This window comes from Ambystoma mexicanum, chromosome 1p (genome assembly GCF_040938575.1).
Source record: "Ambystoma mexicanum isolate Mex_15411 chromosome 1p, UKY_AmexF1_1, whole genome shotgun sequence".
NCBI classification, from domain to species: Eukaryota; Metazoa; Chordata; class Amphibia; order Caudata; family Ambystomatidae; genus Ambystoma; species Ambystoma mexicanum.
The window spans coordinates 1,275,526,668-1,275,540,572 of record NC_090921.1 but is presented as its reverse complement, the minus strand read 5'-3'; the positions used below and the strand labels follow the sequence as shown (position 1 = coordinate 1,275,540,572).

Genomic DNA, 13,905 nt, shown 5'->3' with positions numbered 1-13,905 from the left:
AGAGGTTCAGTTAGTGAGGACACAAGTGGGGGGGGGGGGGCTGCAGGGTGCAGGTACTATGGAGAAGGGGGTTGTATTGAATCACTATTTCGTCTGGTGCGACATGTAGAGCTCTGACAGAGCTAAGGACCCGTTATTTGGTAGCCTTTCTAGATCAGTCCAAATCGCCATCAGCGGCGGAATGGTGGGAAATGTTACTAATGGGGGAAAGGTAAGCCAGCTTGGTCTTACCCAGTGTAAAATTTGTAGAGCGCATCAATTCATTAGTTTTGAACAGTGACGAGCAATGAGAAAAACATAACCACATGAGGAGCATGTCCTCTACAAAACCTCTGAATGACTGCTCATCCTCCCTGAAATCCCCCACGTCCACCTGCCCCCCACCTTAAGTTTAAATAAACTATTCTTTAGGCAACCAAGTAAGACAGACTGTATGGTTATAGATCGATGAATGGCAGGTGGTCGATAGAAACATAGTTCGACTTATATCACTTTCCATGATGGCTCCCACAGTCCAAAGTCTCTCTGGACCGGGTCAGCACTCTTTACAGTCCATCCGCCACCCTCCCCCTCACCCAAACGCATTGCAAAATTGGAGCCATTCTGTCTCCATGGATGCACTTCCCCCCCCGTGAATTGCTGCGGTGACCCTTTCCATTGCATACATGTCTTTTGCCGTATTGGACCACTCTTTTACAGTGGGAAGGGACATCCTTTTCCAGTTTCTGGCACGGCAGGCTTGTGCCGCCAAGAAAGTGTGCCAGCGGTGTGAGGGGAAGCCACTGATCATCCCGCCTCTCCAACCCAAACAGAAACATGGGATTAAGCGTGCACTACCCTCCCCCGCATCATTGATCCAGCCCAGTACACCTGCACCATGGGACAGCCCCACCACATATGCCAGTAGTCGGCCCTGGCACCGCAAGCGTGCCAGCAGTGAGGATCAACCTTGGTGAACATCTTAGACAGGCGCTTCAGATCATATTGCCACCGGTTTAACAGTTTCACAGCATGAAGCTTGTACTGGCATGCTATGGAAGTGCAAGGCCCTCCTACACATCAGCTGCCACAAGTGCTCCCCCACCTCAATCCCCAGGTCCTGTTCCCATCGTGCTCGAAGCCCCAGTATGGCATCCACTTCCAGTTCCAGGAGGGCTCCATAGAGACATGAAATAAGGCCCTTCATTCCTGTATGTCCATCCAGGACCTTTTCAACTGGCACGAGTTCTCTCCGTATGTACTTTCGCCACTTCTCTGTTTTGAGGTACAAGAGTACTGACAGTTTGCCTATTTCTAGCGCCTTTTCCAGGTACTGGATACTTATTAAGTCCCCTCCTTTCCACAGCTGACCCACCCTAGCGAGTCCCCTCTCAATCCATGACTGATACCTTTCAACCTCCGGTATCACGTCACTCACCAGTGGAGCCCATATGTGGCTCATCGGGGAGGGCCAGGTAGTAATCCCTTCATTCCTCCCATCCGAGCCCAACACCTCCCAGTGGACTCCCAGGATTGGATGTTCACGGATTTGCTTAGGGAGCCTACTCCTCAGGACCAAGAGCCATTCCCCCCCCCCACGTCACCAATGCAGATTCTCCAGAAATATTGCCTCTCTGGGTCCTCCCTCAAATGCGGGACCAAGGCCCGAAGTTGTGCCGCCCTGTAGTATGCTAACAAGTCTGGGAGTCCCACCCCTCCACTATCCTTCGGCAGTATTAATGTCCTGTATCCCCACCTTGGGCTTCCGTCCCTGCCAGAGGAACCTCAAAATACGCAGCCTTGCTTCCTTCAGGAGTGCTTCTGGGGCAATAATAGGCAACATTTGAAACAGGTACAGTACCCTCGGAAGAAGGTTCATTTTTACTGCATTGAGCCTCCCCATCCTGGAGAGGTGCCCCCTTCACCATTCAATGATTTCTGCAGACAACTTCTTGGGGTGGGGGTAGTTTGCAGAGACCAGATCCTCCCCCGGCCTGATTATGTTGATCCCTAGATATTTGAAACCTTCCCGGTGGATTTGCAGTTCTAGGGGCTTGAGCGCATCTACATCCATAACACCATCCATTGCAAAGGGGAATATCACAGACTTGTCTGTGCTGACCCTGAAACCAGAGAACCTACCGTACTCTCAATTATTGCCAAGGCCGCTGGAACAGACACCCCTGGGTTCATCAAGTGGAGCTTCACATCATCTGCGTACAGTCCCAGTTTGAACTCTCTACTCCACCCCCATCGTAATACCCTCGACCTGTAGAGCCAGCCTCAAACGTTCTGCTAACACCTCCATCGTTAAGTCGAACAAGAGCGGGGAGAGGGGGCAGCCTTGCCTCACCCCCCTCTGCAATACAAAGGACTGTGATAGGCACCCATTTACTGTGACCCGGGCCACTGGGAAGTGTAAAGTGCCTGTATCCCCCTTCGTATCCCTTCTCCGAACCTACATTTCTTCAATATTCTGGAGGAAGCCCGAGTCCACATGGTCGAAAGCCTTCTCGGCATCCAAAGCAGCCAGTACCTGGTTCCCCTCACTCCTTGCTGCCGCCCCCATCAAGTGTAGTATTTTACGCAGGGTTTCGGCCCCCTGCCTCAGCCGGATAAACCCCACCTGGTCGTGTGGATCAATTTCAGCATGAGGACCTACATGCGCGTGGCAAGCACCCTGGTGAAAATCTTGGCGTCGACATTAAGACAGGAGGTTGGCCTATATGACTTGCAACGCCTGCCCAAAGGATGGGGGAGCCCTCCCGGTGGCCTTAATATTGTTAAACAAGTTTGCCATACGCTGTAAAGTGGCCCAGCAAAGTTCTTGTAGAATCCGGCTGTGTACCCATCCTCACCCAGAGCTTTCCCCAACTTAAGTCCTCCAATCGCCTTCAACACTTCCTCTTGAGTAATTTGCTTTTCCAACTCACTGCTTTCACTAATTTGAAGGCTTGTTAGGGAAACCCCAGCCAGGTAGTCATCTAGCGCCTAGTCCCTCACTTCGATCTCTCCCATATAAGTTCTCATCGAACACAGCAAATTCCTGGGCCACCTCCCCTGTCTGTGAGCAAAGCTGCCCCCTTACATCACTAACACCTGTCACCTATCTCTCAGCCCTTTGGCCCGAAGCCTGGCCGCCAGCAGTACATTGCCTTATCCACCTTTTCATAATAGCTCCGTTTCAGGAACTGCAGGCTGGCCAGCACCTTGCCCATCTCTAGATCTACACTATTCCCTTGCTGATAAGCTCTTCAACCCTCTCTTTCCCCTTTGCCCCAGAGTTTCCTGGCTAAGAGTGTTCTAACCCTCTTTTTGGAGGCACCTTCTCAGATGAGAAGACCCCTCCATGTCACCTTTGGGGAAACCCACACCTTCCCCTTTTCTACTTGCCCCGTGTCATTAAGTCAGAAGAAGTCCCCTATCGCCGTCCTCATCTCTTCTGCAAACACTGTCTTTAAGGAGGGTATCGTTACACCGCCATAGGGTCTCCCGGGCCCTCAATCCCGTTAGCATCATGGCTATTTCAACCATATCCTGGTCCTACTGACCTATCGGGACACAGTCGGAGGTGGTGGCACTACTGGGTAGAGTGGACAAACTCGAAGACAAGATGAAAGGGATTGAAAACAACCATCTGCAGATGGATCTCTTGGACATGAAGTATGAGGCGCGCCTGGCAGATCTGGAGATGCAGGAAGAGGAGACCCTCCTGAAACTGGGTGATCTGGAGAACAGAGAGCGACGTAACAACCTGCTTGTCCTCGGAGTCAGAGCAGAAGGGCGAGTCGGCAGCAGATGTGGGACGGAAGGTACAGGGGTTAATCAATCAGCTGTTTGCCCTGGAGGGAGGCAAAGAAGTGCAACTGGAAAAAGCACATAGAGGCGGAGGTGGAGGTGGTGAAGGACCAAGATCCATAGTAGTTCACTTCCTCCGATGCAGAGAGAAGATGGAAGTGCTGGAAAAGGCAAAGCGACTGGGGAGTTTCATGTACAAGGGTGACACTATCAAGGCGTTTCAGGACTTCTCGGGAATCACTTTGACGCGCCACAGAGACTGTCGCCCCCCTCACACAATGGCTGACCGACAAGGGGATTAGATACCATTGGTCCTTTCCGTTTGCCCTGTCATTTGAATGTGGGGTGGTGGACTATCGAGTGACCAGCAGGCAGGAGGCGCAACAGGTGCTACGGGTCCTAAAAAATGAAGACATTGCTGGGGGCCAGGGAGGATAGGAGACCGCCTTGTGGAACAGTGCGGGCCGCTGGGCCTGCAGAGTGTCAGAAAGAAGATACCTGGGAGCAGAAAGTTTACGAAACACCCCTCCTCAAAAGGGGTCCGGTGACACGTGAATGAGGGGGTGAGGTGTATCATTGAGGGCACAGGGGAGGTTGCTATGTAAGTAATACCAGCACCGGGGGAGGTGAGGGAGGGGTACATTGAAGACCACGAGTGAGCCGGATCCTTGTCCCTAGTGGCCCACCCTTGGGTTGCATCTCGAACAGGGAACTACGAGCAGTTGGGGAGGGTTAGGGAGGCAGGAAGGGCAGTGCAGGGGTAGGGGGGCTCAAAGGGTTGATTCAGGAAGGCAAACCCAAAGCGCATATGGAAAGCTCAGTACGATGGGAGATCAGGTGGTCAGGAAGGCGATTCACGTCCTTAAATGGTGCACCCTGAGAAGGGGAGGGGGTCAGGCGGAGGCTCTCAAGATGGGGACATTGAATGTCAAGGGCCTAAACTCACCCACCAAGTAGTCTTTGGTGGGGAGAGAAATGAGGAACCGGGACCTCGATATACTGCTGGTACAAGAGACGCAGGTGGTCCAAGGGGAAGAGTGATGTATCACAGGAGCCCACGTGGGGCAGACCTTCTGGGCCTCAGGGCCCTCCAAGAAAGGAGGTGTAAGAATTATCTTCAACCGAAGAGGGTAGTGAACCCAGTAGTTTGGAGAAGAACCGATGGGAGGGTTCTGGTGATCACGGGGCTGGTTGAGGGCTCTAGGCTGACATTTGCCTCTATATACTGCCCGAATCTGGGACAGATGCAGTTTCTGCGAGAAGCCATGGGTGAAAGTTTGCATAAAGCAAAGGGTTTACTTCTGGTGGGTGGAGATTTTAACATGTGGGCAGGTAGGAAGATGGATCACAGTAGCGGGCAGGTAATTCTGGAAAGGGGGCATAGGCACCCTGAGGGTAGATTTGTGGACTATATGTTGTATCAGGGGTTGGTTGATATGTGGCGGGAATCTCACCTAGTGCAAAGGGGGCTATACCTTCTCCCCCGCTACGAGGATCGACTACAGGTTCATGCACCAACGACCTGTCAGTAGGGCCACCACCTCCGGTCGCAGATGGATGCCTGGATAACCGTCCTAATCGCTTTGATCCGTTGGAAAATATCCGAGGTCTTCTCTAGTTAGGACCAGTGGGGCATTGCTTCTCCAGCCGCCATTTCGCCCAGCTCAGGGTGGGAGTTCCCCTCTGCTCGCTCCCCGATCCTCTGTAGAAGCACCGAAGGGATATGACTCCCGCGGAGGTCCTTCCCAATTGCCCAGATAGCTCGCCGGGCCCCTTCTGGGTGAACACAGTCAGCCCGCAGCACGTGCACCCCCCCCCAAAACCATGCCCCTCACCAACCCTCCAAGTCTAGGAATGTGAGGTTCCCCCACTGTTCTCTCCCTTTCTTCCAAGCACCAGCGCTGCAATTAGCTCCTCTCCTTGCTCCAGTTGTGCCTGGAGGATCCACCCTTCGTCCCCACTGTAACACTGCTTCCAGGTGGGGCCCGTCGTCCAGGCCCAGTGTCTGCCCCTCGGTTAACACTGCAGCACAAGCTCAGATGTGGTGGGGACCCCTCAGGTCCTGGCACGGGGACTCCAAGACCCACGTCTGTCTGAGGGGTGTCCTTCACCTCCTGGCCAGCGGGTGGGGGGTCCCCAACATAGGGTGGTCCGTGTTTCATGCAACGTTCCAATGCGGCCTCTGTGGGTCATGGCTGCCACCAGTAAGAGGTTACACCCCTATGGCCAAGAGTGTGGTGAATGCAAGGATCTCCTTCAAATCTCTGCCTAGGGCCTCTCCAGATGGCCCCCCTGGTCCCAGTATGGGCTCGCTGCAGGGGGCAGCACTTCATGATATCCTCCGGTGTGTTCCCCTGCAGAGGTCATGTCTGCTGCCTCAGCTCGCTGCGCTATGAGCTGCGGGAGTCCCTCACCTTCTGATGCCACGTGGAGTGGAGCATAATAGGCACCGCCCTGGGCCTGCCGCACGTTGGCCCAGGTTCCTTCATCTTCCGCCTCCTGACTCTTCATTAGGCTCAGCTGGTGTCCAAGGTGGCCTTCCCCATCTCTCTCCCGCATCTTGCCTGCCGGATCCCCGGGCTGGTTATCGGCACCATGTCACCACCTCTCTCCCTGGTGTAGGGCGGTCCAGTCGCACCGCCTCCTGGGCTGGGGCGGGCTCTCCCCAGACAGTGTTCTTGTACCCTGCAGCAGGTGCGTGCCCACTCTCCTACACGGGGGTGGGGCACAACGTGGCGGGGCCTCAGCTCGCCGTGTCTTCGGATCTTGATCCCTGCTACCTCTCCCTCAGCATGGGTGCAAGCAAGGGTTTCTGTTTGTCCACAGGCACTGCTCCGCTGGGTGTCAACTCCCCCCTCTGCTGTCGGACTGAGCAGGTGGGGGGGGGGGGCGCTTCCACTCCTCACCGACTGGGTCCGACTCCTCTCCCCTCCTAGGCTCCGCTGGGTCGCCACAGCTCACTGTGGAACAAATTGCTCTCAGGATCCGGGGGTAAAGCTCACGCTGTCACTCCTCGGCTATCCGGCAGGGGGGGGGGGATTGGAAGTGCACCAATCTGCCCACCCAGGGTTCAATGGGTGGGGGACTACGCTCACAGGCCCAACAGTATCATACAGAGCTGCCTCCTTACGCGACCATCTCGGTCCGCGCCCCCTAGTGGTCCTCGAACGCATTTTCTTTAAAAAAAAAAGTTATGGGAGAATGTTTTTTATGAATGAAGGGAAATTTATGGATTTTAAGGAAATGTATGATCAATAGTGAATTGTAATGGAGAGGTTTTGTAATTGTAAAAGGTTTACTTAATTTCATAAATAAACCAAACAATAATAAAAAAAAATGTGTTTGTTTAATTGATCTAGCAAGATCGGAAATCAATGACATAACACCATGCAAAGAGAAGCTCACATTTTAAGGGGTATATCTAGGGCGCAGAATGACAATAAGCGCTTGTGGATTTCTCTTGTGCAGCCAGAAAAGTGTCTCAATATCAGACTGTACCACAATGATGATCCATGAGGGTTAAACATGCATGTGGTTGTCCACATCCTTGAGAACTATCTGTCTTGAGTTGATAAAGCAATGTATGTATAAATGTGGTGGCATTTAAGATGGACACATTTCTCGAGATGCTTTTCATACTGACATGCACTGCTTGGTGCATCTGAATTGGAGGTGAACGCTCAGGGAGGGCTACTGGCTGGATATAGGGCTTATTTAGCTGACCTGGACTATTCTACTCACATTCCAGCAAGAAGGTTTTTTTTTAAAAAAAAAAAAAATGATTTTTTCCTTCTTTTTTTCAAAATGGCAGAACGACTGAAGTGTGGAGAAACTAACCTCCTAAATATTAATACCCAGAAGTCACAAGCTTAGCTGGCAAAGATAATGCAATATGCAAGAACACATGATTATCATTTGTGCTACCATTTCTCAGTAAGGTGCATGGCTAGCTCTCTCAGGGGCTCCATCTAGATATGAATTTAAAACAGAAACAAGATGAACCCAGTGACACACCAAAGGACATATCAAAGACAACTGACAATGTTGGGCCAGGAAAGAGTTTTACTAGCAAGCACAAACTTCTCGACAATTCTGCCTATCTAGCAGCTTCCTTTTGTCAAAATGATTCTGCCCAACATAAAGGAGAGGCACAGCCCTGCCATGGAAATACAGGGCACACAGTACTGCCATACTGACAGAGTGTTTCTGACAATGTTGGCCGACAGAGCACAGGATAGATTGCTGTAGTGGTGTTAGGGCCTACTTTCCTGTGCTTTTATTTTGGCTCAACGACAAATCGCACCAACCAAGAAGTAGCTTTGGTCCTAGTGAGAGATTTAATCTTGCAAATATTTTAGGCTTTGGTGCGGGTTCCCATACGTTAGAGGTCTTTGGTGTGTGGCCCAATAAGGAGAAAGGGTTTATCTGGAGGCTAGAGGTTGTATTTGCCCTCAGTGAGTGATTTCACATAAGAGGTCCCTGGCCCGAGTGGGGGATTCTAGATGCCCTGTGCACATCTTTTGCCTTAGTTACCTTACCTGTAGGCAACCTTTCGGGGTGCGCCTCTTCATAGCAGTGCTGAACTGACAGGGTTCTGGGTCGATTAGCGTGGGGCAGCCCCTTGTCTGTATCTTTTGCGGAATGTTTCATCTTGAAAAGTTTCTTTAGGGAGAAGGATTTGCCAGACTTGCGGCTGGCTCCCTGTGAGGAGGACTTCTCGGTAGCAGCGACATACATTGATTGCTCCTGTGGGTCGAAGGGGTCAGAGGGTGCCACAGCACATGCCAAGAATAGATTTGGAGTCTTTGGCCTCTTCAGAGAGTCCCCTCGACCAGGGCCTATCTGAGACTCCTCCAGCACCCCATCCAGAGAGTCACGGGACTTGCTGGGCGTTTCACCACCTTTCAATTTGTGGGGGTGGCTCTTCTCCTTGGTCTGGCTGTGACGCCGCAGAAGCCGCTTTATGCCAGTCTTGAAGCCATGCTTACTCTCCTCTGCCCTGTTTATTTCCTCATGGATGGAGCGCCAAGATCCACTCTTGTAGATGCCTTTGCATTCCTCGTTCTCCCCAACAATATGTGCACATCCATTCCTCTCTAGGGACCTGCCATGGTGTTTCAGGGAGCCGTTGCGATGCCCCTTTGGGGATGACCTGCAATGAAAAAAAAAAAAATGTTGATTTAAAGTACATCCTCACCTTGTAAATACCCAACCACATGACAAATAAATCTGCTCCCAAGTGCAGCATCACACAGGTTAACTCTTCCCAGAGACAACAGACCGATATCAATGTAGGGAGTGTGTAGATTATGGCACAAATAGTGGCCGAGTGAGAAGACTGGCATAATTCTAGGCAGAGCAAGTGCAGATTGAAATTACAGGAAAGTGAGACACAGATATTATTCTGGCCAGAGAGGGAGGAGGTTGTGATCTCACTTTGGCTGATGCCAAAACAACTCAGCGACACCACTCTGTTCTGCGAGATTAATTTACATATGTGCAACACTGATTCTGGACTTCCAACACCTAGTTGTTGCTTGCAGAATAGTCCAAACGTTTCTGATAAATATATGAACATTGAAAGAAGTAAACCAATAATGAACAAGGTGGGCACCATCCAATATACATCAAAAGATTGGTTCATAATACAACAGCAATGTCTAGGAGCACATCTGTGTCTCAACAACTGTAAAATTGAGATTCTTTCCATTGGGACCCCTGCTCCCTTCCTTCTTCCCTTCACTCTGGCCTTCCCTCCTTGGGCTCTACCCCTGCGCCTTCAACTGAAGCCAGAAACCTTGGAGTCATCTTCAACTCCTCTTGCCTTCCTCCCTCACACTCAGGACATTGCCAAGAAGTCCAACTATCAGCTCTTCCTTCTCAAAGAAATTCTACCTTTTTTTTTTTACTTTCCCTCAGAGGCTCATTGTGACTCAAGCCCTTGTTCATTATAGACTGGACTACTTAACAGCCTCCTCCTGAATCTTCCTTTTCCACTCTGCGACCCCTCCAGCTTATCCAGAATAGGGCCGCAAGACTTATCCTTGGCCTTAAGCCCAGGGACAGTATCTCTCCTGCACTAAAAAGTCTTCAATGGCTCCCGGTTGCTGCACTGATTAAATTCAAATCCCTCTGCATCATCCACAAGGCTGTCTGGGCCTGTGGACCACACTATCTTCAACTTTATCGAAATACTCTCTCCTAGACCACTTCGCTACTTTCGTACCAACTCCTAGTGTGTCATGCGTTTTGTTAAGTAGAGGGCAGGGGGTCGCTCACTTTCCTCTGTAGGCTCCCTCCTTTGTAATAGCCTCCCCCTCTCTCTGCGCCTTGAACAGGATCTTCTCAAATTCCGGAAGCTCCTTAAGACTTTCCTTCCCGCCACCCCCTAGTCTCTCACAGTTGCTGAATCAGTGTCCTTGGCCCTTATGCCTCTTCGGGGCCTTAACCACCCACACCCACACCAATTCTTCCCAGCTCCTATCTTTCCACAGCACTTTGCATCTGCATACCCTCCGCACTTACACCTCTTGCAGCCCAGGCCATGTAACACTCAACATTCTAGCACTTCGTCCTGGCTCAACCACGGGCTCGGACTCCCCAGCACTTACCCCCTCTTCCCTCTTCCTTTCTGCACTTGCAGTCTGAATTCTCAAAAGGCATAGTAGGATCACCCCCCACTTCCTCTCCCCCCCGCTCCCAATATTATGTGTGATGTTGTAAATTGTACTTCCCTCCTTCCCTGCGAGCGCTTTGAAACAGTATATTCTTATTATATAAGCGCTGAACAAGCCAACAATAAATAAATAGTAACTCCCATACTGAGCACTAGGCAAAAGGCATGAATCTTGTATCTATATAGGTCATTTTATTCCCCATCATGTTGATGACTATGGATATATCCATTGACATAAGGCAGATTGTGAGCATACTGGACCTCCAAATAATCACCAGATGATGTCTAGACGGATGAATCCGCTAATAGACCGGTAGATATACCGTTTAAACAAATTAAATCCAGGTATTGTTACTTATGTGCACACATTTTGTATTTAATGCAATACAAAAGCAAAGCCCTTTTGAGGCCCCATGCACCTTTTCTTACCTTTATACACCTTTCTTTAAAATTACGGCATATAGTACACAAAGTGACGTCACTGCGCATTTACGCAATGACGTCAGCACGTTACGCGAATATAACGGCGGCCATTTTGGTGATGCCGTTTTTACGATCATCACCACAGGGATCCCATACGAGAGTGTCCCCCCCTAAGGTAAGCATAGTTGCATAAAGAGCGAACAGGAAAAAGATTCTTTAAGTTAATATATACAGTATGGATGCGTTCCCAATACTTGAATTTAGCAAATACTATATTCCAATATTATTGTAGGTATGCCCTCCTATTGATTTTGAGACCTTAATTTGACACCCTAACGGCATTCAAAGACAACACTTCTACAACTACGTTCAAATCTGTACGACTGCATGTGCGCTAGAATTTTATACACGGGTAAGCCAGCTGCTACCTTAACTTTTTGTGTAACTTTTTGGCATCATAACAAATGGATACATTTTATGACTTTGCATACAGATAATCATACACATCTACACATCTTATTACAGATGTTTGACAATATCTTTGAGAGTCACGCCGTACAATAATGGTAAGAGCTGCCAATAATACTTTCACCACTGTCATTACTTGGTTTAATCTGTGACTGTCACCTCACCTGTAACGGAATATACACCCCACAAGAATAGAAATAGTGGTATTTTTTTTCTGCCTACAGATACACGCATGGTCTTGAATGTGCCGGTATGGCCACCTACAAGATTACTCATCACAAATTATTGGCCATAACTAACCTGCAATTCTGGTAATTAGAGGAACCTTCTTTTCTATTTAAATAATTGACACCACAGAGTAGGTCGCCTGTTTTTATAAACATCACTACTGTTCACCAGGAGGACTTATCGATAGTCTTTGATTATTATTTTTTAGGATTGACATGAATGTACATACCTAGATGGCACTTGGGTCCCTAAACAGATAACAAAGGCATAATCAGGTGATTATTTATGAGGAATTATTCAGTTATGACAGTTATGAACTACTATACATTAAGATTATTAATACCAAGGTATCCTTTATTTTATTTATTAGTTCACGTAGACAGGGGAAAGAAAAGGTCTGGTAGATCTTCTGAAGAAGGGGATACATTGGCCCCGAAACGCGTTAAGAATACTGTACTTCTAAGCTTCAAGATTCTAAAACATCTCAAATAACACGTACCCACTGTGAAAGCTGGACTATGATTTGATGCTCAGTACACATGTCTACTTGAGATATATGAATTGAAGCTTGATGGATTGGTTGATTCAGACTATGAAGCAATAGCCACTACTTGAACTGTGAATCACAAAAGTCTCATCTATTTGATGTTTAACCATATCGTTACTAACTTATGTAAATGTTTTGTTGAATTGCTTTTCTTTTAAAAATATAACCTTTTCAGGTAAATGGGCTTATAGATGACTAGGTCATCTGTACATAAAGTTTTACTTTACAAAACTGAAAGAGTATTTGGTTGTTTTTGCAACGTTAGGATGTGCAGGGGATGGGAGTGTTCCACAAGTTTGTTTGGAATCTCACTAGATTTGGCTAGAACCACATTGAGACTGGGAGGTAAGAACAGTTGGGACTTGGGAGCCAGCTCAATGACTGATGACCAGTTTCATCTCAACACTAGAATAATGCTAACTAGGTCTCCCCTAACCTTGCTACAATTTCAATGCCCACAATTCCAAACCCAAGACATGCCAACCCTGATGCTCTTACTCCAAGACTGGGCTTGCTCAGGGTCTGCGTCCATACATACACTACGCTCCAAGACCAGGGGATGTTTGTTTATCTCCACCCGTTTGTCCCGGGAGGATAGTTCAGCAGCAATGTGCTCGCCTTGGAAACAATGACGACATGTAGCGACATAGGTTCGATCCCCGGGTCCGCGCTTAGAAACCTCTGGGTATTAAGCGCGTTATAGCCTATCATTTCATATCATATCATACCCATAAACCAATACCCTATCTCCAAACCAGAGTCCTAACAGCACTTCCGTTCTTCAACCTGGAATGAGCTTTATCATCATCTTCCTCAGAGTATGCACTGCATATCAGTCCAGGAGATGTGAACCTCTGTCAATCTTACCATCTGTAAACCAATGTGCAGAACTACAAACCCAGAGCCCTATTGCACTTATGTTCTAAACAATATGATCTGGCCTGCTCTTGTTAAAATGTGTCAATCTCACTCACCCGGGTATTGATTCACAGAACTACAATTCCAGAATAGAATAGCACAGATGTTGAAACATTATGACTGGGCCAGATCAAATCATTCTTCGGGCATACAAGTTGGTCTCTGATCAAGCAAGATTACCATGATGTGTCTAGGAACTGATGCAAAGAACTCCTTCACCCTGGGCGCAGTATCAACCAGGCTTGGTTAGACTTGCTTCAGTCTTCTGCAGATACACAGTACGCCCTCTGATCCAAGGAGCTCTCAAGCACTTGCAGCTCCCAGAAGGGATAATAATGCGATACAAATCGACAATTCAAACCATAAACTATGACAGGAATACCCACCTGCCTGCCGCAAACTATTACCCAGGACCCAGAACATGGGCCCACCAGCACTTGTAACCAAGCTTCTGATACAGACGGACTCTGTCCCACCTCATGGGAAGACGCTCTGAAGTAGGCAAGGAATCCTATAGAGAATTTCTCTGAGAACCAAACAGCAAACATTGGAAGCAATTCAGAAATGGGGTCTCCAAACAATCCGCACAGACACTCACACATACAAATATGCTTACTTTCCTCTACACCAACAAACATTATAATGCAGCTATACCCCTAGATCAATCCAGCCTAGCTGCACACATACCTACTCACCCCCATGAACAACTCAACAGTCTTCAGTACGCAGCTATACCCCACATTTTCTTTTTTAAAATAGGCCTGGCAGCACACATACACAAGCGCCACCATCACCAGAATGCAGAACCCCGAGGTCAACAGCCTTGCTGCATGTTAGGCAAGATTGTGTGCACTACAGCAACCTTGAC

At 48.8% G+C, this 13,905-nt stretch overlaps 1 protein-coding gene across 6 annotated transcripts in view; it reads right to left on the bottom strand.

Moving 5' to 3' along the window:
• Positions 1–13,905, bottom strand: part of BCL2L12 (BCL2 like 12) — a 513,616-nt gene that overhangs the window by 225,897 nt on the left and 273,814 nt on the right. For 5 of the 6 annotated variants that reach the window (XM_069605212.1, XM_069605219.1, XM_069605217.1 and 2 more), the window contains one exon: positions 8,316–8,929. In XM_069605212.1, the coding sequence (XP_069461313.1) occupies positions 8,316–8,929 (614 nt within the window). Of the gene's footprint in view, positions 1–8,315; positions 8,930–13,905 lie in introns of those variants that run through there. The other variant, XM_069605209.1, reaches the window with a different exon arrangement.